Source organism: Falco punctatus (genome assembly GCF_963210335.1).
Source record: "Falco punctatus genome assembly, chromosome: 6".
NCBI lineage: Eukaryota > Metazoa > Chordata > Aves > Falconiformes > Falconidae > Falco > Falco punctatus.
This window is the reverse complement of record NC_137585.1, coordinates 2,741,002-2,768,335: the sequence shown is the minus strand read 5'-3', so window position 1 is coordinate 2,768,335 and position 27,334 is coordinate 2,741,002. Positions and strand designations below refer to the sequence as shown.

General features: G+C 38.0%; 1 protein-coding gene across 4 annotated transcripts in view; it reads left to right on the top strand.

Moving 5' to 3' along the window:
* Positions 1–27,334, top strand: part of STXBP5L (syntaxin binding protein 5L) — a 203,861-nt gene that overhangs the window by 124,959 nt on the left and 51,568 nt on the right. For all 4 annotated transcript variants that reach the window (XM_080391194.1, XM_080391193.1, XM_080391196.1 and 1 more), the window contains 9 exons: positions 35–113; positions 293–447; positions 2,134–2,206; positions 3,557–3,704; positions 5,309–5,376; positions 6,622–6,662; positions 9,907–10,124; positions 13,909–14,081; positions 22,607–22,732. In XM_080391194.1, coding sequence (XP_080247320.1) covers positions 35–113; positions 293–447; positions 2,134–2,206; positions 3,557–3,704; positions 5,309–5,376; positions 6,622–6,662; positions 9,907–10,124; positions 13,909–14,081; positions 22,607–22,732 — 1,081 coding nt within the window. The remainder of the gene's footprint in view (positions 1–34; positions 114–292; positions 448–2,133; positions 2,207–3,556; positions 3,705–5,308; positions 5,377–6,621; positions 6,663–9,906; positions 10,125–13,908; positions 14,082–22,606; positions 22,733–27,334) is intronic.

Here is a 27,334-nt window from a genome sequence, read left to right as displayed (position 1 = left end):
CTTAATACAGTTTTTATCTTCTTTCTTTCCTTAGGAAAAATTCAAAGAGATGGAAAAAAACCCGAGTCCTGTAAACCAATTCTCAAAGTAGAGTACAAGACCTGTAAAAACAGGTATGTTTTTAATTCTGTAATTAACTGAATGTTACATTACTGAGTTAAAGTCCTTTTAGAATCTTTCCTGCTTTCTTTTTGCAAAGCTATTTATTAATATTTAGAGGTACTAAACCTAGAATGTAAACTTGTATGTACTATGTAAACTTACAATTACTGTGTTGGTTTTTTTAATACAGTGAACCATTTGTGATATTTTCTGGTGGATTGTCATATGATAAGGCTTGTCGAAGACCAAGTTTAACAATCATGCATGGGAAAGCAATTACAGTTCTTGAAATGGATCACCCTATAGTTGATTTTTTAACTCTTTGTGAAACCCCATATCCCAATGGTGAGTTTATCAAGGAAAACATAGCTATGGAAAATATAAATGAAATTATCTTCTCTCATGCTATAACAACATTCCAGGGACTTCCATTCTCACAGTTGTCTCCATCTCAAGAAAACCACATCTCTGAAAGTAACTGGAACTTGTTTGCATTCCCAGTACAGGAAGCAAGTAATTAATGGACAGTAAAGCATGCACAAATCTCCAGATATAAGCTTGAAGCACACGGGTTAGTGTAAGGAAACATTTCTATTAATCATAATCACATACAAACATCTGTGTTTATATTTCTGACATTTTTCATGAGGCTGAAAATATTTTCTTATTTTTTTTTCTTAATTATTGAAGATTAAATGATTACTTATCTGCAAAAAAGTTCTTACACTTTAGCCTTAATTAAACTGTTACAAGTGTTTTGCTGCATATTGCGGGGCTGCCAAATTCTGAAGCACATTCACAGAAAACTCCAGAGAGTAAATGAAGGAAAGCTGTAAGTCAAAAAGAAAGTAAGTTTAGCATTTTAAGTCCTCAAGCAGAAATGTAAAATATACCTTATATATGTAGCTAAATCAAATTCATATTAAAAACACTTAGTAAAGATACATTGTATATTTGTTTCAATGTCATGCTAAAATTTAGTTTTCAGTAATCAGAGTTAGTTTGGCCCTTCATTTAACTGTGTCAAGATACTACTAAGATTTTGTAGCCCCTTCCCCTGCTCACACACTGTTATTTAAAAAATTTGGCTTAACTTGTATTATTCATAGCATTGTATAAAAACAGGCCACAGATAATGTGTGTTTGTAGCTGGCCTGAAAGGGAGGTAAATCAGTTGCTGTCAAGTTACTCAGCCTTTTGGCATCAGCCATCTGAAGAGAGTACTCTGAGCTTGCGCATGCGTGAATGGTTTGCTGCTGTTGAAAAGAATCATAACTTCATATATATGTATATTCAAATAACTTTTATCCTGTGTAAAGTAATGCACCCTATGCATCAAGGGAAGCATTTATTTGTCATTTTAATTGATTATTTTTGATAAATGAAAAAAGGACAAAATAAAAAACCGACCAATATAATCTATAGAGTGTATGGGAGGAAGGAGTGTGGCAGTGTCTGAATAGCACACAGCAGAGTCACAGGAAGCCCTCGCAATATTCCTTTGGAATCACTTTGGAAATGAAGGCATTGTGTATCATCAAGTGGACTGGACCAGCTGTTCACAATCTCTTGTGAACAATCTCTTGTTGTACACGGTAGAAGTATTACTACTGGACAGCAAAAATACATTTTCTGTATAACAATTGGATTCAGCTATGTAGTGATACACACAACTTAGTCATTTTCTATTTCTTTCAATATACTGGCATGCTGTAATATGCCAGTTCTATTGCTGCTATGTATGTTGATCAACAATACTACCTAAAAGTAATTTCTCAGTTCCTGTCTGGCCCTAATCTGATGCTTGTTTTCAGATAATGTTGATCAGCAATAGTGCCCAAAAGTAATTTCTCAGTTCCTGTCTGGCCCTAGTTGGCAGATTTGTCTAGTTTTTAGATATGTCCAGTATTTGTACCTTAAAACATTTATTTAATATACTGTGAGTGTTTAGAGAACATAAACATGACTTGCTTGTTTAAAATGATTAATAAGAGAACTGCATGTCTTTTACACTTGATTCCTCACTTACAGAATTTCAAGAACCCTACGCTGTAGTTGTGCTTTTGGAAAAAGATCTCATTGTGGTTGACCTGACACAAAGCAAGTAAGTATGAAGTCTTATATGAAGTTACTTGCACATCTTAACTGTCCAGCAGGTGATGGTAAAAATTCAAATGATATCATGCAATGTCATTTTACTATCCAAAATCATCCGCTCTTGGTAATAATTTACTTTATATATTTACCTCCACCTTAAGAGCTAAGATCAGCTAATCAACAGGAACTTATGATAATATTTGTTCTTAAATTTGGAAATAAATTTAAATTTGTGGTCCCTTCAGCACAGCCCTCAAACATTCACTCAACATCAAAGTTAAGTAATGTTTGGTCACATGCTGAATTATCACCTGAATGTGTGTTTTGGAAACCAGATTCAACTACTGCTTATATGCATGCCTAACTTCACTAGACTCCACAGGGACTACCACTTAAGTATTTACTTAAGTATCTTAATAAATGATGGCATTGATTTGTAGTGAATCTACAGGATTATTTAATGATTCAGTTGCTGGTTTAAATGTCAAATCGTTCTTTCACATCAGAATCAGTGTTCATATCAAAGAGGAACTATACATAGTGTAATGCAGAATTCAATTCTTACTTATTTAATTCTGCCTCCAACACTACCAGTAATGTACATCCACAATCACACTGGTATAACTAGGAACAGGTTTTGCCTTTAATGTCTTGAAACATTTTTAGCGAATTACATTCTGATCTCACATTCAAAAATAATTCAAATCATTTCAGCAATAAGAAATGGATGTAACTGAAATCAGAACCAAATTTCCTACATTTTTGAATTGTGAATAACATTGTGTAATATGCCAGAAGCAAGGCCTTCCTTCTCATCAGACTGTCCAAACTGATGGAAGTGAGAAATAAACTGAAATCTGCTTCATCTGTTGGTGCAATTGTTCATTGTATAATCAGTAGTCTACCAACCCAATAAGCTAAGCTGCTCAATATAAAATCCTCAGTTGTTTAAGTAGTTCTTAGGTCATAGCATATATCATATCCATGAACCTGAAGCTTCTAGAAAATGTGTCACCTCTGTATAAATAAGATTTTGAGATGCTGGAAAAAATCAGTTCCTAATCCTCGTACACATAAGCAGTCCTGTTAGCCTTAGGAACTGTTTGCATGAATGAGTATTTATTTATGTGACAAGAGGATTCTTGTTGTGGCAATGGAAGTTTTGTATCTTTATTTTAGTAACTATGAATTATTATTCACATTAAAAAGAACACATATGTTTGAATAAATAAGGGGAAATGTACTTTGTTAGTAATTATTTTACTTAGATTCTGTTATACACTTTAATATGAGAATATGTTTTCTTCTATGGCTCAGTGTGTCACAGTGCTTCTAATAAATTGTCTTCCTTAACTAGTTTTCCAATCTTTGAAAATCCATATCCTATTGACATTCATGAGTCACCTGTTACCTGCACAGAATATTTTGCGGACTGTCCTCCAGATTTGATTCCTGTACTCTATTCTGTAGGAGCAAAACATAAAAAGCAAGGATACAGCAATAAGGTAAACAAAACCAGTATTTTTTTTAAACAAAGAAAGTAGGTATACAAGCTATGTTTTTCTAACATCTTACCAAATGATTTTCATTCTTCTTCTTTAATAATCACTTTCAAGTTGGTCCAACCAACAGCTTAGCAGGATGCTTACAGCCTGGTATTTGTCCCTCAGAAACACCGTCACTTAAGCACAACCATTAATGATCATTTTGTAGGATGTAAGCGTTAGGCTGCTGGACTTAAGCCTAATCAGATTGAGCGAAAGGAAAGCCATCAGTGTAGAACTCAAATTTGTAATGGTAAGGTATTTCTATCAAAGAAAAAAGTGAAAACCTTATAACTGAAAAAAAGTTAGCATAAGACCTTCAGTGGAAGTTGAGGGTTGACAGCATGTCTGTGAGATTTTTATTAAATAGGGATATCAATAATTACTTTACTGAGCTACCAAAGTCTTAATGTAATGCTTTTAGAAATAGGACAAGCTGCAGAAATAAAAAGAGGAAATGCACTTATATTATACGTTTCAAGCATTAATCAAGTTTATATTTTGACTAGAACTAATCCATCATAATAAATAAATTAGAAAAAATACAGGTAAACCAATCAGATGTCATCAGTTTCCTATTCATATTAACAGAAGTATTCTCCTTGGAGCTGCCTTTTTTTCCATGAACTAAGAAACTGGACCCTGTCTACTTGGTTTGGATCTTGATTCAGCAAAATACTTCAGAAAATATTTTTTTGCTCTTCTTTGAATTTGTCTGCTTATCTGTCCTTACCTCATACACATAGTTTCCCAAACTTTTTGCCACCTGTTTGCATTCATTGCACACCCTTTTGTCCCCTCACTTTGTGTACATACAAACATATACTCCCAATGTAGGTAGCCACTCATTTGCCACCCACCCATTTCTGTACCCACAAGCATCCACTCCACATATCCACGTAACCAGTTTGTCCTCCCAGCTTTTTTCCACCCACTCATACTCTGCACACATCATCATCCATCCACATCCTGTATCCTGTATCCATACATGTCAATCTTTAGGCACAGACCAGCATTTTGCTCTACCAGCCTAGACCAAGGAAGAGAATGGAAGTCTTGCCACTAGGAAACAAAAGGCAGAGAAGAGATGATGATGTCATATGTTCTATAAAATTTGCATTCCCTTGTATCTTGTGGCATCATGCTCAGATATTTCTGTCTGGGCCAGCTTCTTCAGTAGTCCTCATCCTTCAAATACTTTCTCAGTCTATTCAGTGTCCTATAGAAACTCCAAGAATCAAGCGATATGAAGAGTAGCAGAACTATTTGCTACTCCTTCTTCTAGTTCTTATTTTGGATTGTTGAGTTTTGGCTGTGCAGAAATATTTTTAAAAGGTAGAGCTTTAATTGATAACATTAAAATGTTACTAAGTTTCAAAAGCCTTAATTGATAGTATAAAAATGTTCATTAAGCTTTAAAAGCCTTAAGTGCTACACATTTTTGTTCCTTTTATGAGTTGTATTGCTTTTTGGAGGAAGATGTTGTCTGCTGCTGAGTTTAAATATTAACCAAGGAAGGTTCATCAGAAGTAGTTGTGATCTCTGTACTCTTTTTGTTTGTTTAGGAGTGGCCTATCAGTGGTGGAGCATGGAACCTTGGAGCTCAGACATATCCTGAAATCATTATTACAGGGTGAGAATGAAACTGAGGATTGGTACTTTTAAAATTTTAGTGTCTACAGCTTTTGATTGCGGGTTAGCTATAGCTAAGAGTTGACCCTTCACAGAGCATGCGTATCCTGCCCTCTTCATTTGAGGTATGTAGTTTTTTCCCTTGTGCAGAGTCACCACAGAAATTCCCATTTGCTCCAGAAAACAGAACTTTATATTTGGGGATGAAATACCATTAAGAATTATCATTTGAGGCCCCAGTGTTAGACAGCAATTCTATACGCTTGTGAAGGTGAGTTCTTTGGAAAGGAGAATCCATTGCAAGAGGGTGTTTTGGCCATGAATGGCACAGAGAATAGCTTTCAAAAGGGGAGCAGCTGTTCTGTCGCTGTTGTCCTTTGGCCTTCGGGGACTTTGTATTTGGGAACAGTGAGTGTGGTGCACTGGGATGAATTTCACCTTGTGAGTGGAGACACAGCCCCATAGCGAAAAGGCGTAGGAAGGCTCCGACTGCAGTCGAAGCTCCGTGAGCAACACCTGATGCGTTTTCAAGGGCCAGGCTGTAAAGCAAAAGCTATTCAGCTATGACACACCCTGCGTTTCCCTCTGGTCTCAGCCATGCTGATGATAGCGATATATTTGATAAATTGTTACTATCAGTGATACTTAACACCTTGTTTTTAAAAATAAGATTATGGTGTGTGCAATAGTACCAATAAGGTGATGGAGGACTTTTTCTCATTTTAAAGAGAAATGTCTCCTTTTTCCAGCTTTACTTTGGGGATGATTTTATGTTAATAAAAAGAACACAGCTCTAAGGTGTGACCCTAATACCCTACCTGTAATGGTCCCAGGGACATGGAGTATGCAAAACAAAGTTACCCTCTGTCCTTTCAACGTCCGTTATACATGGCATTTTTAGAGCGTGAAGGCTTGAGGCTGGCCCACTGCAAAGCCAAAAGTGCTGTAACTTGGTGCTGTCGTTAGTATGGGAATTAATTTCTTGATGTTACGATCTTAAAGTTCATCGGGGGCTTAGTTCTTTGTAGGAAATGCATGAAAAAGTGTTTTATTAACCGAATAAAAATAATAACAAAGTATTTTCTTATGTTTAGTATATATAGAATTATATATTGTCAGTAAGACATGGAGAGTTACCAATGAGCAAAACACAGGTTTTCTGCTTACGTTTATCACTCACTGAAAGTAGAAGATGTTTTAGAATTGCATCTTGTTTTAACACATTTAATTTTTATATTTTTTTAAGCCATGCAGATGGATCAGTAAAGTTTTGGGATGCTTCTGCCAGTAAGTTTCTGAAGTTCACTTTTACATAATATTGACAAGTCACATGCAGATATATATATATATATATTTAAAAAAGCACATGACAGCTAACAGTATGAGTAGTAATACCTGAGATGATATAATCGGGAATAATGAGGTTAAATTAAGCAATTTTTTATTAAATTAGGGAAATAAACTCTGCTAATGAGAAATATTAGACAGAAAAGAGTGGAAGTCTTTAAGCATAATGAAAACTCCAGATCCAATATACCAAAACCTATGAAGGATGGAGTGTTGGTTAAAAATCCCTAGGATGTAATCTTCTTGTGTGTCTAAGAGTGGGCTCAATTTGATCTAATATTGTCACATCTGTTCTATTCTGAGTACAATACAGACTTTTTTACAGCTAAGAAAAATAAAATACAATAGTACGTCTTGATACATGTCCAACCTGGTGAGGGTGGAGAAGACCTAAATCTTTTCTTGTCCAGTCTCAAGTTCCAGGAAATAATTGGGAAGAATTTCCATTAATCTGAGCAGGAAAAGGTTTCTGAAAATACTTGTTCCATACATTCTTACTCTAACTACAGATACTAAAACCCAGCATTTTCCTCTACAGAAAATATGGCATTTATTAGTAAAATATATTTATTAAATATATACAAACCGTTTGCTTGAAGGCTAAAATATTCTGGTTCAAATAGTGTGACTGTGGTTCACAAAAGTCGCAGTAGAGTTGTCTTGTATTCTGTCTCTTCTGTGGTACAGGGATGTCTGGGTAGAATATATGAGGTATCAGTCTCTTAAAGAGTGTTAAAAAAATTTCTGTATGAAATGTTAGGCATAGGGAGATTTAATTTGACCCTAATACCCTACCTGTAATGGTCCCAGGGACACGGAGTATGCAAAACTGCCTGCTAGTTCCACGTTGTGCCACAGAATTGTAATGGTTAATACTGCTACCATTTCCAGCCAAATACAGGGAACGTTTACAACTTTTTAATGTCAGCTGAACCTGGTGACTTTGTCAGGTAGTTTTCTTTTTGCCTAATACCAAATATTTTCACTCATCAGGGTGGACAAGGAGATAATGAGGATTTCCGAAGCCTCACCTCACAAAGGAGTTTTACATAAGCATGTCAACTGAACATGACAATGAGTTGGTTTTTTATAATATAATATAATTTGATTATATAATTTGTCTATTTGGAAATGGAGGAAAACCAGATACATGCAGCTTAGAGTTTACATCTTCCAGTATTTTCAAGTTGTGGTGAACAGCAGAAAGAAAAAAATGCAAATGCGGTCAACAGGAGTTTTATCTGCAAAGACAGAAGTTTGAGAGCACTTTAATATGAACAAAAATAGGATAATGACTTTTATTTAGAGAAGTAGTGTGAGGCATTAGACCTTGTCTTGTGCATATTTCATTACTTATGCTCTTGACAACAATGTGCAAATACAGGCATTAAAGTTCGGGTGAAGCAATACAGACTGTTGCAAGACCCCAAAGCATTTAGCGTACAGTCTGCACAGGAACCAGCGTGCTAATGGTTGCGTCTCTAACCCTGGCAGAATGGGGAAAGGAAAAAACTTATCATAGGGAATATAAACATAACCCACTAATGAATCTCTACCTGCTGCAATAGGAGTTTTTCTGAAAGGTAAAAGCCTAGATGATCGTGAGTATTCACAATCCCTTCAGCAGTAATGGTACTTTCAGTGCATCTCTTATGTCCTGGTCTTAGTCCTGCTGTTCAGGGCGTGTACTGCGTTACTGGTACCATACTTGGTACTTCTTATTTACAAGGGTTTAATTGTTACAAGGTTTTATTATTTACAAGGTCTTCACTTTTTTTTAATAGAGTTCAAATTTCAATTGAGATTTCATGGCAAACATAATATTCTGCTGGTATTTGAAGGCACAAAATACTGTGCTTCTAGTCATGTTTTAATTGTGTCATTTTGTATCTGAAAGCATAGATTTGTGGGAAAAGGGGAATAGCTAAGCCACTGAAACAGATTTCCAAATGTATCTTTGCTCAAAAGTCATTGCAGTTTCTTATTTGCCCTTGTGCAGACGATGCTTAGTGATTCACAGATGCACAGAGAGTCTCACCTTGAACTTAAGTCCTATGGTTCTGTGATTCTGACCCAGTACGTGTGGACCCATGACATCTGAAGTGCCACTCTACATTTCCCAGTGGGACTGAGGGCTTCCTGAGGCCTCTTGCACTGCCACAGAAGGCAGGCAGAATTATGTGTTCGTTACAGAAGCCCTGGCTTCTGTAATTTGTGAAAACGCGGTGGCATTTTTTATGCTAAAACTTTTTGTACATATACAAAAAATATATGCTAAAACTCCTGGAATATATCTGCAGTGCAAAATGAAAATGTCATTTTGCTGTGTATGTCACCCTGTTACATAACTCAAACACCGTTTTTTCATCTTCTTGTTGCTCTTGTTACACAAGCTGGCTAGGCTGATCTACCACAATTACACTAACAGCAGTGGCAGCTTTGCCTTTATCTATATACACACTTTTATAGTTGCTGCACCTGTCTGGCTTTTTTTCTGACCTTATGCACTTATTAATTAATGCCACTGATAAATTAATGTAAGAGTAGTAAAAAACAGGGAGGAATGTCAATAAAACAAAATGAGGTTAATTATAATCCCTCCTTTACCTCCAGAATTCACTGCAGTGGAATTCTAGTCTTGACAAAGATTTTGGGTGTTAAGGTTCAATGTACAGGTATAAATACAGATATAGTTACTAGTCAGGAAATAAAAAAACATTTTAGAACTCCTGTTCATTCGGAAAGTGTTTGTGTTACTCGGGCCACATAAATACTTGCCTATTGTTTTCTCTTTAAGTGCCATGCAGTCTTTACATTCTGGCCAGACAATAACCTCAGACAAACAAAATCTTCGTTTCACATCTCATTAGGAAAATGGCAGCATTATCAGAGCCTCTTTATAACATTGAGTATAAGCCTAATTATAGACATAGTGGTTGATCTGTGACATCCTGGCCTAGAAAGTACTGTTTCACAGACCAGTATCTGTTTGGGATGTATTAAATACATAACCTACCAGTACTGTGTACCAGAATAATATCTGTATTGTATAATACCCATCTTCTTCTCCTCTTAGGCCTTCCTAAGATTGTTCTGCCACAACTGAAAGGAAAATGGGAACTGAGGAATTTTATAACTGATTTGCTTCATGTTAGTTATTCTTACATGTTTTAATGTATTCCAGTTACTCTACAGATGTTGTACAAATTAAAAACATCAAAGGTCTTCGAAAAACAGAAAGTGGGAGAAGGAAAAGCAACAGCTGAGATTGTGGAAGAAGATCCTTTTGCTGTTCAGATGATGTGTTGGTGTCCTGAAAGCCGAATTTTCTGTGTGGCAGGAGTTTCTGCATATGTGGTTGTTTACAGGTTCAGCAAACATGAAGTAAATACTGAAATTGCAGTAAGTCCTTCAGAATTTTACTCTTATAAAAGAACATAATTTCTAAATTGCCTTGCTGTGTCTGTGCTCGTATAATTGAATAAAATTAATATCAGGCTGTATAAATATAGGTTTAGGGACATTCCATTTTAAACCTTTTGAGTGAAATCTTGATCCTACTTGTTAGTGACAAAAATCTGAGTTTTTAGGAGCCAGCTCTCTAGTTTTTTGCTTCAATAGTAACCAATAGTACAGATTTCAGACATAGTTTTCTTTTAAGACTTTATGATACAGTAAATCTCTGTTGTGTTTACCTGCTCTAAAAATAGTGGCTGCTGTATGTTATTATCAGATAATGTACATTGTGTACATATGTAATAACACTCTTTTTAACTCAAGTATTTAATCTCTTTAATTTATGTTCATAGTGTTTGTACCACAAGGGGACTGAAAATTATCACTGGCTTTAAAAAAATAGAGATTTATGTTTTTTTCTGGCTTGTGCTGACTTTGTTTCCCTAAAAATGGACACTACCTGTAATACCAGATTATTTGTGGCTAAGCACTTGTTATTTCCCTAAGCTTTCTTTTGCTTTATCCTGTTCAAATACTCCTTTTCGTGTCTTCACATCTTAAGCAGTCACCTTATTTCAAACAGAATCACATAGTTCTTGTTCTTTTAACTGCACCACAGTCACCTTGTACTTACCACTGTAGTACAGCAAGTCTGACTTTGGTTTAAAACTTGCATTTTTGCGCAAGAGCCACAACCACTGCTAACAGCAATTGCTGAACTGCATTTATAGTGTAAAACATTCTTCCTTAAGACTGAAAAGTTTAACAGGAGTCTACTTTTAAAGCAAAGCCAAACTAAACATGACTGCCTGTCCTTCAGCCTTGCCATTCTCTGGTGCTGGAGAACAGTTTGCACCTCAGCCACTCTCTTGCCAGAAAGTATTTCTTTGCGTCTGCCAGCTCTCAACAAACCCCAGGGGCCGACCCAACATTTCCCTATCATTTTCCACTGTTTTTTCCAGTGGTTACAGTTCTTTTCCTTTTCACACTATTTCAATGTGCTTTAGAAAGTCTGTAGTTCTAGCCTGGCAAAAACCTGTCATTTTTGGCCTGTAGCCATGTGCCATCTGGTAAGGAAATTCATTACCTATAGCTGTTCTGTTGCTTTCCTCTCATTTTTTTCCCTCAGAGGCAATTATTAAACATATTGAACGTATCCTTTCAGAAAAGCTTTAAAACTAATGAACAGTAATTTCAAGTTACTGACCAGCTATGTATAATGCTGCTGAAATTACTACATTTCAGTATTCTTACATTGTTCCATAGCAAATGCACCTTATCTTTCATTACCTATCATTTAATTTCTTTATTTTTGGGTTTTTTACTCTTGTGGCTGAAGTGCATCAGATCTGATGTTTTCTAAAGTGTTATAATATGTGCAATTTAACAGTTTCTCAGATTTCATCCGTAATTAAGAAGTATGTATATGAGGAATTGTTCTCTGAAGAGTTACTTTAATGTTATCGGATCTTGGTGGCATAGTCACTGAGTTCCCCTGGGTTTTGTGCATCCCTGAGATGGGCCTCATCTCTTGGTTTTCACATTTTTCCTGTAGGCATTCAAGTCTTCACTCTCAAAAGGTGAGGATTTTTTTTATAATAAAAAATACAGGAGTCTTTGTAGAATATGTACCTGACTTTAGGCTGTCTGGCTTTGTCTATACTGAAATCTATAGGATTTCTTTGCTGTCTGAGGTGAGCCCAAGTTCTAGCACTTAGTGTCCACCCTTCTCTAGCAGCCAGCCTGATTGCACCTTCAGTTCAGTACACAAATCCCAGTATTTTAGGGACCCCATGTTGATTTGACTGCCTGATGTCATTGCTGTGGTTAATGGGAAGCTTGGAGGCTACTCAAAGGTTTCTCCATGTAGCAGGGAAGTCTGGTGCTGAATATGCCTTAGAGGCATAGCGATGTCTGGGATTTCCTCAATAGAAGTACTGTTTGCATCATTTCATATTGGAATCTGGAAGCAAGTAGTATGCATGAGACAAATTCTGTGTAATATCCAACGTTGGATTCATTGCCATGCAGTTATGTAAAAAGCATTTGCTGCCGTTTTCTCACCTGAATCCACTCCCTACTGTCTCAAAAGGATATCTAAATATCTATTAAACGTGATCAGTCTTTCCTCACTGATGCTTCTCTTCAAAGCTCTTGGGAAGAACTATGGGGAAAAAAATTATACTGGCTTGAATGTAGAAATGAGAATTAATGAGCCTAGTGATGGGAACCTCCAAAAAGATCTTTACCGTGTGCCAAAATAAATTGGTGCAACAGTTCTGTACCCCTTCCAAGGTCCAGTCAAAGTAGGGACCAAAGCATAAAAAAAATCCACAGTCATGTTATTAGCCTAAATTTTTCCTTCTCTCTGCAAATGAAGAATAGCTACAACTTAACAAAATTAATTTTAGTAGATAAAGGAAGACAGAGAAAAACATCCAGAGAAGAATGATGCATTTCTAACATGGCAAGCAGAAGAGCATACTCTTCAACAGTTACTGCAGTCCTGCATGAAGATTAAACAGCATTATAAATTGTTTCAGGCAGCAGCAATTACTTCCAGGAGATGAGTTTTTCCTGAATTCAGTATTTCACTCATTAGTCTTTGAAAGCAAATGTTGTCCATAGGTTTCTTTAGCTGAATCAGGCAAAAAAGTCCAAGGATTTTGCAAGGAGAAAAAAAAAAGTGAAATTTTGAGAAAGGACCCTTTCTCTTCTAGTTGAGCAGAATTGCTTCTTTCTGAAGTGTAATGTGTTTTAACACAATGGCTGAGAAATAGGAGAGCCTTCAGTACTGATCTTTATCTCCTGATTCTTATAAAACTTAGGTATTTTCTTAGTCTCTGATCTGGTACAGATGATGTCTCAGTGGGAAATCACTAAGATGGAGTTTGCAGTGTCTACATCTGTAATTGCTTCTGATCTCTTCAAAGTACCAGAACTGAAATTAATATTAATTTAGTAATCCCAAGACCTTATCTCTTTGGGTTCTGTACCTTGGGTTTTATTCTTTTCAAAATGAGCATCTCCTTGGACAATTTATGAGGTAGAAAGAACTGCCCCATATATACCGTGATTCTTTGAGATGATTACTTGTATAGATTTGAGCTCCCTGTCCAGTTTCCCCTGCGTTTTGGAGTCCCCAGTTCAGGAGAACCGTTATCTCTGGTATGTCAGATTTCCTGGCCCCCACCTATGGGAAAACGAGGTTTGTTCGTCAGTACTACCCACGCTGTCAGGTTTCGGCACACTGGCTACAACATGCCTTGTAGAGACTCTGTTGTGCTAGCAGTAAGGAGGTGGAGTTTTAATGAATTTGGAAAAGGTAACAGGCAATAGGCAGATAATTTTCATTACATTTATCCTGAATGATGCCTTCTTATGCCAAAATATTATTTATTTGGGGCTCAGTGTTTATCTTCTCTTTTTGTAATAAACTCTGGAAAACTGTATTCTTGCCTTTCACTTACGGTAAAAGCCTTGAATCAGTCAGCACTGGAAGAATGTAGCTGTGTATTTCTCTGTCAGTGCAGGGCAGATGACTAGTTCCTATCCGGGGTTGCTGTCAGGCTGTATAAATAACAAGTGACAGCATTCTTTGCCTGCGAATAATAATGAGAAATGAGGGGGGGGATTTTTTAAAAAAGGCTTGCTGATATTTATTTGAAATTAACAGAACTTTCAGCAGCTTGCTTTGTTAAATTATAACTTAGCTTTTTATTTATTTAAGTCATTAGAGGTACGACTTCAGTATGAAGTAGAAGATATCATTACTCCTGAACCAGAAATAATTCCTGCATTTCCAGATGCCTCTTCCCAGCTTCCTTCTGTAAAGAGCCTTTCAGGCAGTACCAACACTGTAGCATGCGAAGGAACGATGAAGGATAGTATCCCATGTCTTAGGTAAGTCTATGCCATTGTTCAAACATTTATCTTTCTAAAAAAAAGCATTGCTATTGTTGTACTAACAATCCATCAAGTATCAAGAAAAAGAGGTTAATCGTATGTATGCCCCACAAAATGAGAAGAAACCAGAATATGGAACAAACAAAATAATTAAGGCAAAGTAATGAACAAGGGATTTTAAAAGGCTAGAAGTAATTATGAGGAAGGTAAACTGTTATAGTAAAGGTTTGACTGTGATTTTCCAGTATGATCTAGGAGTAAATCTTCATCTCTTACCCACAATTTTGAATGGAACACAAGCACCACAGAACAGATCAAGGCATGTATGAGGATTTGTTTTTTGAGTTCACAAAGAGACTTCCATAGACCAGACATGCGCAAAGCTTTTCCTTGGTTAATTAGTATAACGCTAAAATCTTTCTTTGTGAAGTATATGCATTTTTTTGTATGTAAGAGATGGAAACTGTGTTCATACTCATGAAACAATTGTTAAAATATACAGTTATGAAACAGTTGCACTGTGTGGAAGTGTATATATGTTGAATCTTTAGAAAGAAGCAAGTTGTTGTCTGCTAGAGTACATATTGACACTGTTCGGAATAGATTAATACGTTCTTACTAATAAGGCAGATAAATTATGGGCTTGAATAGTTGCAAAACAGAATTCTGTACAAAGCACTAGAAACTGTAATTTTCCAGCAATTATAGTGCACTGCTGATAACAATTGCCCTCATTTTAGTGAATTCATTATTATTTCAGTCTAATTATTATTAAAGATTTTAAATGCCTCAATTATTTCAAAAACAGTTTAAATGAACATTCCCTGACTTTGCAGATACTTTGGGCAGTTGAGCTCCTGAAAATAGGATTAGCATTTAAAAGCAATATCGTGACATTGTTCTTGTGAAATTAACAGTATTTTTTGGCATCCCATTCATTTGCCTACCTTATTCAGTCAGGCAGTTGAACCTCAGACCTCAGTTTAACCATTAATATAAACCATGAAAATCAATAGAAGTGGCAGAGAGAAGTTACTAAAAAAATCCCAATGTGAAATCTATTTATGATACTGAAATCAGCAAGACTGTAATTGATTATTTCAGTGGGTAAGACTTTCCCTTAAGGGCTTCTTATTTGATTTGGTCTGGGGAGAAGACAAATTGTTGATCTTGGAGGCAGGAAAGCTGTAATGGACCTAGTAGAGGTTCTGCTGGTTAATTTTTAGAGGTTTGCTTAACTCCATATGATCTCACGTTAAGCTGCCCAACTGATTTTTGTCCCATTTTACACAAAGTAAATGTAAACTTATTTTGACAGAGAAGTGTTTTTTCAAAGTAGAAGTATATATGACTAGGACATACTCCCTCTTACATTTATATAAAAGCATACTGTGTACACTCTCTTCCTTTTCAATAGAGAAAGGCATATAAATATCCACAGTTTTCCCCCAAACCCTAACTGGGTCCACATTCCCTGTTCATCAAAAAACTTCTAAGAAGAATTATGATGATAAAATGAACGTAGTGCTGGAAACACAGAAAACCCAGCAGAGACCTAGATGATGCTGTTGACTTTATATGCAAGTCATTCAGGTGGGCAGCAGTACAGAATCTAAGATAGAGTGATAATAACGTAAAGCTACAGCCACCTACACATGCAGGGTGAGTGCACAACTTCAACTATATTGATAATCCACATAAAATTTTACACAGAGACTAGCTTTTAATCTTGGTTCCATTGTGTTGATTTTCATATCTGCTTCTCAACCTTGTCACAGCAAATGAGTGGTGCTCCACACTACGTAATTTTTGCTAGTCAGAATGACTGAATATTTGCTCTGAATAGGTACTAGAAAGAGGGTGACTGAAGGGGCTGAAGCAATGAAAACTTGGCATTTTTTTGTAAACATTACCAAGAGAGGCAGGCAGCAGTGTGGAATTAATATTTCTCTTGCTTATTGCGGAAGATTTTGTAATGAAATATACAGCTATAATAACATAAGAAACTGATGTATTTGTGAATCTGTATGCATATAAATATTTTTGATGTAAATACTGTCATCAAAAAGCTGTACCCAGGATGTAAGTCTTTGTGCCCAGACTTTTAGTATCATCCTAAAATTAGGTCAATCAGGGGTTTTGACAGAAGCTCCAAGTAGCTCCAAAATGATAAAGAACGTGATTATCTCACAAAGAAAATTAAAACCCAAAACTTTACAACAAACAAATTCAGTGTAGGATAATAAGAACATGTCAAGGAAATCACTGAAATTTATACATTTCTTCTGCGCATACTCCTGTGGTCCCTTTAGGTTTATAGTATCATAGAATCATAGAATGGTCTGGGTTAGAAGGGACCTTAAGGATCCTCCAGCTCCAACCCCCCTGCCCTGGGCAGGGACACCTTCCACTAGAGCAGGTTGCTCCAAGCCCCGTCCAACCTGGCCTTGAGCACTGCCAGGGATGGGGCATCCACAGCTGCTCTGGGCAGCCTGTGCCAGCACCTCACCACCCTCACAGTAAAGAATTTCTTTCTAATATCTGATCTAAATCTACCCTCTTCTAGTTAAAAGCCACTACCCCTTGTCCCATCACTACACATCCTTGTAAGAAGTCCCTCTCCAGCTTTCTTGTCGGCCCCGTTAGGTACTGGGAGCTGCCCTAAGGTCTCCCCGGAGCCTTCCCTTCCCCAGGCTGAACAGCCCCAGCTCTCCCAGCCTGTCTGCACAGCAGAGGGGCTCCTGCCCCTGGTCACCTTCACGGCCTCCTCTGGACCTGCTCCAACAGCTCCATGCCTTTCTTATGCTGGGATCCCCAGAGTGTGTGAACACTTGAAAAAAAGCAGTCCAAACCAAAATGAAGAAGAACTGTCTATCAACATTTCTGTTCAAGCAAGATAGATAGTGAAGCCAGTGAAATAGCTCAGATATCCTTAAGGAGGAAGGTGTCACAGGAACATGGGAATGACAAACTGAATCATGTAATCTGAAACTGTTTTATGCCAGTCTTATGGTCTTTCACCAGCTATAACTTATTCTTATGCTCAGAGAAAATCTCTGTGAAATAACATCCATCTTACCAAAGAAGATCCTCAAATTTGCAGTGAAAAGTAGTTTTTTGCTTTTTTTTGCTCAGGTAACAACAATCTGAAAGAAAAATTAGAAGGCACTTCAAGTTCTCTAATTTTTTTCAGCATGTTGTTAAAAACACATTGGAAAAGTAATATCATAATAAAACATATTTTAGAAGATCAGAATTAATTCTGCAGCTATTGTCAGTCTCATGGTAGTTTATTTAAAAGAAGAAAAAGACAAACGCATTGCCTTGACAGACATTTGTTGGAACTTACCAAAGCAGCATGTTTGATGCTTGTATTCCCCCGCATCATCAACTATCCATTAGAAAATATGGATGGAAAACATGTCTGCTCAGCTGGAAGGGCATTAGAGTTAAGTCTTGCTTCTTGGATCTCATCTACCTGTTCTATATTTTTTGTAACATTTTTAAGGGCAGGAGCTGAAAACTGAAAATGGGGTGCAAGGTGGAAACGCCATCACTAGTATGCCTCTTAAAGGCTCACCCACTGGCATAAGAAGTTGGAGGGGCCCATCACAAAGATACTCGGGAGGACTATGTATATAAAACACTCAGCTTCTGCCTGCTGTGAAGTTTGTTTGAAAAGAATACATTCTTCATCGTATACAAATCTTGTTTGTAGTTTCAGTTTTCACCTGTCTCAAAAGACCCCTCTTCCTTAGCAGCTCGAGTTCACAGATGTTCGTCCCTTTGTCCCCGCCATGAATACTCCTGGATAATCCAGGGCTTCAATAAACTTATGGATAGTGTCACTTCAGAAACGCTTATGGATATGTATCTTAGGAACAAAGGGAAGGGCAAAGCTTTAGTGCCAGCAGAACAGAGGAGAAAGTGCAAACTTTCAGCAGAGGTTTGCTGTTAATAGGAAATGCAAAGCTGTTGCCCACTGTGGTGGGCTGACCTTGGCTGGCTGCCAGGTGCCCACCCAGCCACTCTGCCACTCCCTGTCCTCAACAGGACAAGGGGAAGAAAATAAGATGAAAGAGCTCGTGGGTTGAGATAAAGACAAGGAGATCACTTACCAGTTACTGTCATAGGCAAAACAGACTCAACTAGAGGAAAAGTAATGTCATTTACTGCCAATTAAAATAGGGTTGGATGATGAGAAACAAACCCCAAAATTAAAACACCTGCCCCCCCACCTTCCTTTTTTCCCTATTTCATTCCTTCGTTCCCAGCTCTTCTACCTCCTCCACCCCAAGCACTGCAGGGCGATGGGGAATGGCGGTCGTGGTCAGCCCAAAACGGTTGCTCTCTGCCACTCCTTCCTCCTCACACTTTTCCCTGCTCTGGTGTGGGGTCCCTCTCACAGAGTACAGACTTTCAGGATAAACCTGCTCCAGCATGGGCTTTCTACAAGCCACAGTTCCTTCAGGAAGTACCCTCTTGCTCCACCATAACGTCCTCCAAGGGCTGTGGTGTGGATATCTACCCCACCATGGTCCTCTCTATGGGCTGCAGGGGGAATCACTGCTCCCACACCTGGAGCATGACCTCCTCTCCTCCTTCTTCTCACACGTTGGTATCTGCAGGGCTGTTTCTCACGGTTTTGTTCCTCCCTTCTTTTTTCCAGGCAGCATGTCCTGCCATTTCTTAAATTTGTTTTCCCAGAGGTGTCACCAGCTTGTCTGAGGGGCTCAGCTGCGTCCTGCCAGGGTTCTGTGGCAGAGCCAGCTGGAACTGATTGCAGCGTGGGGGCCACCCCTGTAGCCCCCCACCCCACACTACCAAAACCTGGCCACACAGCTCACGTACTTCTGCAGTCAGAGAGGGGAAAAGGTAGGAGCAGGTCAGGGTCATGATGGTGAGAGATGTTTATGTCTTGGAGATTCAAGTGAAGGTCTCATTCCTCATCCTGAAATGCTGCATATATTCTGCTGTGGTATCAAGATACGCGATACCCAGATATGTGACCCCATCTCCTCAGGTATAAAAGGTATACTGTGATAGGGCTATGGAGTTTGAGGAGGCTACGGGACCTGAGAAAGTTGCAGGCAATAAGGCATCCCACAGCTAACAGTGAACTGTTTAACTCTTGCACCAACTCGTGTTTCTGCTGCTTCCTCTCTTCAGGCTTCACACAACCGTGTATTAGTTCCAACAGGGTGTCTTGTGCAACCCTACTGCACCATGTGCTTACTCTGGCTTGGTCAGCCTGCACTTCAGAAAGCCTTATCTCACTACTGCCAGCCCTGCTTTTTGGCTCCCATCATTGTTTGGCATGCTAGAGTTGCAGTATGGTGTCTATCTCTTGCAGTCTGTCACCAGCCATGGGTAACAAGCTTTCTTATGCAAGAGAATTAAAGTGGTAAATTTCTTGACTCTAACCAGGGAGATAAAGTGCTGTTCATCTCCACTATTGACACATTGTCATGATGAGATTCCTTTCCAGTTTGGGTCAAGACTGTGGCTGTTGAGGGCTTTCTTTTTGCTCTTGTGACTGCAGCAACCCTGCGTGGGGCAGGGAGGAGTGCTAGTCCAGACCGGTGGCCTGAGGTCTGTTCTCACAGCTGGTCCTGCACAATCAGGAATGAGGAAGAGGAGGCCAAGGAAAAAGCATCCTACTTGCTGAACTCAGCTGCCGTGACTTTCCTATGACAAGATCCAAGCCAAGTGGCTGATTATTGCTCCAGATCAATGGATATATAAGAACTGAACAGTACGACAGGCAAAAGAAATAATGTGCCAAGCCACTGTGAAGAAAATGCATTTAGAAAGATAGATGAGGAATACCTTTCTTGTTAAATGATAAATAAGGGAAAGTTTTGGCAAGGTTAGTGAACCCTCTACAAAAAAATATAAGCAGTACAGCACAAACTGTATTACTGAAATGGTTAATTCAATAGGGTGTGAATGTCTTTTGAAAAGGCAGTTATAGATGATGTTGTATGGGGGGTGGGGGGGTGCAGGGGCCCCTGTGAGGAGCAGCTGGGGCTGCCCCAAGCCTGTTCCACCTGCTCCAACCCACCCACCACAGGGCATGGCTGGACCCCGCAGCCAAAAGGATGGCTCCTCTGGGAAAACAAATTTAATAAAGGGCAAAAAATATTGCACAGCAGTTGTGAGAGAGAGAAGCGAGAAAAAAGTATGTGAAACAGTCCTGCAGCCACTAAGGTGTGAGGAGGAGGTGCTCCAGGTGTCGGAGCAGACATTCCCCTGCAGCCTGTGGAGGAGCCCATGGTGAGGCAGGCTGTCCCCCTCAGCCCATGGAGAGCCCACGTCGGAGAAGGCTCCTGGCAGGAGCTGCAGCCAGTGGAGAGGAGCCCAGTCAGGAGCAAGTTTTCTGGCTGAAGCTGTGGCCTGGGAGGACCCACGCTGGAGTGGTCTGCTCCTGAAGGGCTGTGCCGCCTGGGAGGGACCTACACTGGAGCAGGGGAAGAGTATGAGGAAAGAGTAGCAGACACAATGTTGTGGACTGACCGCCACCATCGTTCCCCATCCCCGCTGTGCTGCGTGGGTTGAGGAAGGAGGTAGAAGAGTCAGGAGTAAAATTGAGCCTGGAAAGGAGGGGTGGGGAGAGGGTATTTTTAGTTTTGTCTTTTCAAAGAATTTTTCACTCTCCTACTTTATCTTTAATTGGCAATAAATGCAATCAGTTTGCCCCAAGTTAAGTCTGTTTTGCCTGTGATGGTAATTGGTAAGCAATATCCCTGTCCTATCTCGACCCGTGAGCTTTTTCATGTAGTATTTTCCCCCTTTCCTATTGAGGAGGGGGAGTGAGAGAGCAGCTGGCCAAGGTTAACCCACCACAAATATTAATGTCTTATTAAGGGAATAGTCCTTATGCCTTAAGAACTTCTCCAAAAAGTATCTTCAAGTGCTTCTACTGCTAACATTGAGCTGGAGATTTTTTCCCTTTGTTTCATAAGGTACTTCCATTTCCAGTCTGTTCCCATGCTCTAGATCAGACCATAAAAGTGTGAGAACTATCTCACAGTCTTCTGTTCTTCATAACCTCTGCCAGGATTAGAGCACTTTTTGCATTGTACATTGTTGGTTGTGTTACGGCAGTTATCTTGCTCAGAACTTTTGCCCTGGTGCCTTTCTGTGGTTATGTTTTACTTCATTTTACTTCAGCTTTCTGCATCTATCTTTAGTTTTCCAAGACTGCTGGTAGCCCTGTTTGCCACCAAGACCTCTATCCCAACAGGTGCAGTTAGTGTAGCTACAAAAAACCTGATAGTCTTGGTTATTGAATAATAAGATTAAATACCCTCCCTTGAAAGAAGTGCTTGCCTATTTGCTTCTGAGTAGAAATTAATTGGGTTTTTTTCTAATCTGATCCATCATCTTTTCAGGTATATGGGCCAGGGCTGCTTAGAAAGCTTGCTGAGTCACATCATAGTCAGGTTTAGGAGATAGTCTGCATCATCAGAGTCATCAAAGAATTCTCTGTAAGATCCAGCACACAGGATAATACTGCTTAAGATATTTATGGTAGAGATATGTGCATAGAGAAGCACTTATAGCAGAGAGAAATGTTACGTGCCAAAAACTGCAGTTCTTCACAATGTGTTGTCCATGTCTATATTAACTAGCTGCGTTCAGTACTTTCCTGATTCTTAGTCTTTCTCTGGGTACTATTTTTTCCAGGGTTGGAGGATTTTATGTGATAGACTGCCCTGTTATGGCTGTGTGCAGAGGGGTGCACACTGTACAAGCAGACTCAACATTTATAGCTACTATGAACATGCACTGGCTAGTGGGCTTTACGTCTGAACTACTACTGCAGTATGAATGTACGAATGAATAACATGAATACCTTAAAGTATTGCTGTTCTTGCATAGTATCTTCTTTTGGTGTATCATCACGTTCAGTTCTATTAGTCCGGAACACACATAAAGTAGTCATACAGGAGTGTTCAGTTCTTACACCTCCCCTTAATACATACACCTGCACTACTTGCTTCTCAAGTCACTGAGCTTGCCATAAAGAACATGGAGCAGTGTTAATAAGGATATCAGATTTTATGTAGGAAGATTCGTTCATTAAGACCAGATCACATACTAGGTGACTATACCCCTAAGAAGGAAACAGGACTTTTAAAAGTGTGCATTATATAGCATAAGAAAATGTTCTGACAAAGGAATATCAAAGAAAAATGATTAAGTAAAAATTATTTTTATTGACCCCCACCTACATCTTCTCCAGAGTTTCTCCTCTAGGGAACATTGAAGTTTTCAGATTTGTTTCTACGACAGAAAGGAAAGTCAGAACCTGGAATTCCTCCAAAATATCCCTGTTCTGATTGGAACACCCAGTCTCAACCTATGGGTATACACACAGTGTGCTGCAAGGGCTGGTACTGCTCTGGACTTACTAAGGGTTGTGCTTCACTAGTGTTTTCTCAAGAAAAGCAGTTGTTATTCATGGCCCAGTCTGCTTGTTTGTTTGTTTGTTCTTATTCTGTACCTCCTCTTCTTAGTGTTAAGACTCGACCTGTGCGAATGCCTCCTGGATACCAGGCAGATCTTGTTATTCAGTTGGTGTGGGTGGATGGTGAGCCTCCACAACAGATTACCAGTCTTGCTGTAAACTCTGCTTATGGACTGTAAGTAACTCAAAATTAAGGTAGCATTGATTTATTGTTTATTGCACTAAATGATGTATTTTCCAATTATACGTTGAAGTTTCCCACAGACAATTAAAAGTCAGAGTAAAAATAATCTAAGTTGCTCTAACCCAGATTCTTGGGGGGAAATTATTTGAACTCACATAAAGATTGTAATATGAGAAGTTAAACTTTTCACTAGTCCTATTTAAAAGGCTTAATCTTTTCAAATTATTCTATCCATCCTTTCAAATAAAATCTAATTACCTTTCAAATCTGTAATTTTAGAAGTTATTTTGAAAGGATCATCAAGGTGAAATACATTTTATAGAGAATGGTGACGGGATTAAGTGTTAAATATCATTTATCACGACATCATACCTTAGTTGGAAATTGTCTTCTGAGAACAGCATTTTTCTGTCTGTACTAATCTGTTTGCAAGAGAATCAGTGACCTGAAACTGAAAACTGAGTAAGGAACATTCAAATGCTAAATTCTGTATGGAAATGCAAGTGGGCGCATCGGTATTTTTTTCCTAAGGTTCAATTTATCTGCCAGTTTTTAATGTTTTATCTCACTGATGGTTGCTCAGATACATTAAAATGGTTTTCCCTGTAGAAGATGTAACTCAAATAAAAACTATAGACTATAATGGGTGTTAGGTGTCTGACTCCTGCTGATTTCCAGTAAGTCACTTGATTCTCTTCAGAGACTTTCAGAAACTGTATGCGGAGCGTTTACATTTGAGCAAAAAAAAATGTTGTTTGAGGGCTGTTTTGTTAAGTCTTTGGCCTCAATTTCCAGACAGTTTCCTGTTCATGATCTCTAGAAGTTTCTTTTGTTTCACCATACCTAGATACTTCTGTCACTTGTGCAAATTCTTGGGGTTTGCCTCATTTGTTCCCTTGCGGGTCTCAGGCCTCAAGGCAGCACCTGACTTCAGGAATATCACATCATTCTCCCACTTGTGAAGTACCTGCCAGTTGCAGTTCTCCTGGTACTCACAGTGGTTGCCTAAACATACCTGATTCAATCAAATGCTCTAAATTGTTTCCTTTGCTAGGAGCAGTAATAGTTTAGAGGACAGCCTCCTTTAAAACACCATATACTAAGTACGAGTGTATCAGAAATAAATGCATGTATCAATAAAATAGCCCAATAACCTGAACTTAACTTTCCTACAAAAGCTAGTCCCAAGAAAGGCCTGTTTCTTTAAATTCCTTCTGCAAACTCTCTTCTCTCTCCCTCTCTCGTCTCTCAACATTTTCCTTGGGCCTATGACAAGGTACAGTCCCATCTTTCATTGAATTTTTGTTCAATACTTTACTTTTCTCCTGTTTTCTAACCTCACAACGTGGAAAAGCTGCCACTGTCGGTTTTGCCATGCTAGTTGTAGTGTTCTTTGGGTCATTTTTTGCTTAATTATTTTTCCTATAATAATCAGTTTAACTAGCAGGAAGGCACAGGATGGTGAGTGTGTTCCGAAGTGTCTACTTCCAGTGTTCTTTTAATTACTTTGATTTCTGTAGCTGTATATTACAAATAATAGGAACGTAGTGTCCCTGATATTGCTGCAGCCATGAAACACGACTAAAGTAAGATTAAAAAAACTACTTTATCCCCAGCAAAGATAAAAGACTTCAGACATTGTGAAACTTTATTTAATGTGTTTTGTTTACTTTTAATGGTACCGAGCTACAAATTAGAAGTATCAACACCTGGGTCTTTTCTACTGAAATGATCAAAATCTTCATTATGTAATGAAAGTAGAAGAGAAACATTTACAAAATGCTTCAATTATGACTGAAGGTCTACAAGGTTAAACACAATTAATAAATGTTTTACTGTATGTTCTGTTGAAAATTGTCTCTGAAAATTTGTTACTAGCTCATGTGATAAAAATTTTCAGCCAATCTACGTATTGTCACGAAATGTCTGATGAGGATTTTATGATATTTCTGTGAAAGATACCCACAGAATAGAACATTTCCTAGCAACTAATTCTATTCATCACTCAAAATTGAGAAATCATTATGCTTATTTTGCATTTGATTTCATTAAGACTTGGATGCTAGCAATTTATCTTAAACCTTGTTAATAGTACTGTCTCTCTAGATTTTCTTATCATTCCTCAGAAGTGTTACAATATTAATGAGCAATTTCTGATTTTTCTTGGTAAAGTAATTTAGGTATAAGTAATATTATATCCATGCTTCTGTGTGAATTTAAAGAAGTCTAGAAAAAGGCAGACCAGGAAGTGATGATCTGTTCTGTTAATTTGCTGACCAGAGAGTGAATGATCACTAGCTCTTCTTGTGACTCATATTTTCCAAATTTAATGTCTCAGGTTAATAATTTTCAAAATTCAGATAGCTCTAGTTTTTGCTCCCTGAAGTATTAACAGATGAGGTTGACACTTGGTATTTTTATTCCTTTATTTTTCTTCTCCACCTAGAACACAGGGATTTATGAACACAGGAATTGCTTTGCCATAGTAATCTTTTTCACTTCAATATCCTTTCTCTGACAATGCCTATTAACATATGCTTTAAAGCAAAATACAAGAATGCCAAAAACAAACAGCAAAATATTTTTTTCTATTCTTTATCAGTCAATTTGTGTTAAGCAACATGAAGACATATAAAACTTTGCACAATATGGTCTTCTGGCAAATGTGACAGAGTTCCTTTTTGTCCCAGGAAAACTCTCTTAAAAATTATTTTGTTCTTCTATTAAGCAAACCAAGCTTTACTAATTTCTGAAACAGATATTACTCGGTATTCATAAAATATGGACTTTATTCCCCAGTTCACCTTATGATCTTTCCACATAAGCACAAATATTGCCAAATCAAAGTGGATTTGTACACACTTTAAGCTGGTGTATATTAGTAGCTGTTTAAGCTACAGATCAACAAAGAGTCAATGGGGAAAAGGGTACATTCATCATATTTCCACAGATGCTGTATGAAAGTCAGTGTTAAGTCAAGGGTAGAAAAAATATGGTGTAGTAACAACCAGTAGAATTTGAGTCACTGTTATAGATGGTGCCTTAATTGGACAGTTTGACAAATAATTAAAACTCACCTCATTTTCATCCTTTACCTTTTCTATTTGCTATATGTAACTCTCTTTTTTATAATGGAAGCAGAAGGAGAAAAGGTACAACAGAGGGAAATGTTCTGTCTACCCTGATTCCCCTTCCTCCATCTCATTACTTCTCTCTTTCCTTACTGTTTTTCCACACACAAATTCACATATCTCCTGTAAGATATTTTGGAGCTATATTAAGAAGAGTCAGGTGGAGGTGAGTGCACAGCTCAATTTTAGCATGAACTGAATGCTTAAATATTTTGCCGGGCTTTGAACTGACCACCTTAACCCCTTCTTACATAAAATGATGAAACTTGATCACAAATTATTCTTAATCTGATTGAGCATGGTTTGAGATTTTGAGTTTCCTTGTGGCTGCACCTGCAATCCTTTCCATCTGGAAGTTAAAACTGTACTCTGATAGAAAAGGAGAGACTTCTGTACAATAATTCTCAGTATATAATATCCCTGCTTAAATCAGTTCTCCAACAATGCAGTGTCAAGAGTTTGGCATATGGATCCTTCCAATAGTCATATGCTCTGTGAACTGATTTGCCATTATTTAATCCAGAATTATTCAGTTTTACTTGCCTATTTTAATATTAAATCTTAAATAGGTTTAATGTTTTAGTGAGAATACGAAGCAAAGATATTACCTGCTGAGTTATATGGGTTTCCATATGCTATGGTTAACTTCAGACTTTCTCCCAGTTCTTACATATAGACATGTTCAGCATCTGTTTTCTTCCTTTTCCCTTTTTATTTCTTCTCCTCAGATCGATGCACTGTATTCTTCCTCCCCCCACCCCCACCCTCCACCCCTTCCAATCTGGGGAAAAAGCAAGACTAGAAAACATTTTTGTGGGAGAGGAGGAGAAAGTGCTGCTGGTCCAGTGCTTCTTCCCACTTTCTGAAACTGGTGTTGGGAAATCAGTAATAGTGATAGAGAAGAATCAGGCAGAATGCTTCAAAAGGGACTTCCTAGGCAAAAAAAGAAAGAAATTGTTCCATCTCTTTTTCCTTATAACAAGGCTGCAGTCCAGATCTTAGGCAATCTCATACCAGTTTGGAGATCTTGATCAAACCACCATCAAAATGGCATGTGTAAGAAGCATTGCAGAGGGGCAGAGACAGTTTTGGCCAAGCTGATAGAGTTGGTAGGAAATTATATAACTACCTTTCAGATTTGGGTATCTCCACAGTACAGCTTAATAGATTTCATTTATCATTTATATTTAGTTTAAAATAATTATTTATACAGGTAGTTGTATCTGTATTTTAATCTGTATTTGTATTTTATATCTTATGTATAACCACTTTTTAAGATCTACGTCCAGATTTGTAGGCTTAATTTAGATCATTATGACTAGAATTACATTGCTCAGTAAAGCGATATTTAGACGTTATGGCAATGCGTTCGGCACAGAAGGTTGATTGAAAGTCTTTCTGGAAAGTCAACTACTGTGCTTCAGGACACAATTTTGTAAATTCAGAATTAAAAACCTAAGAA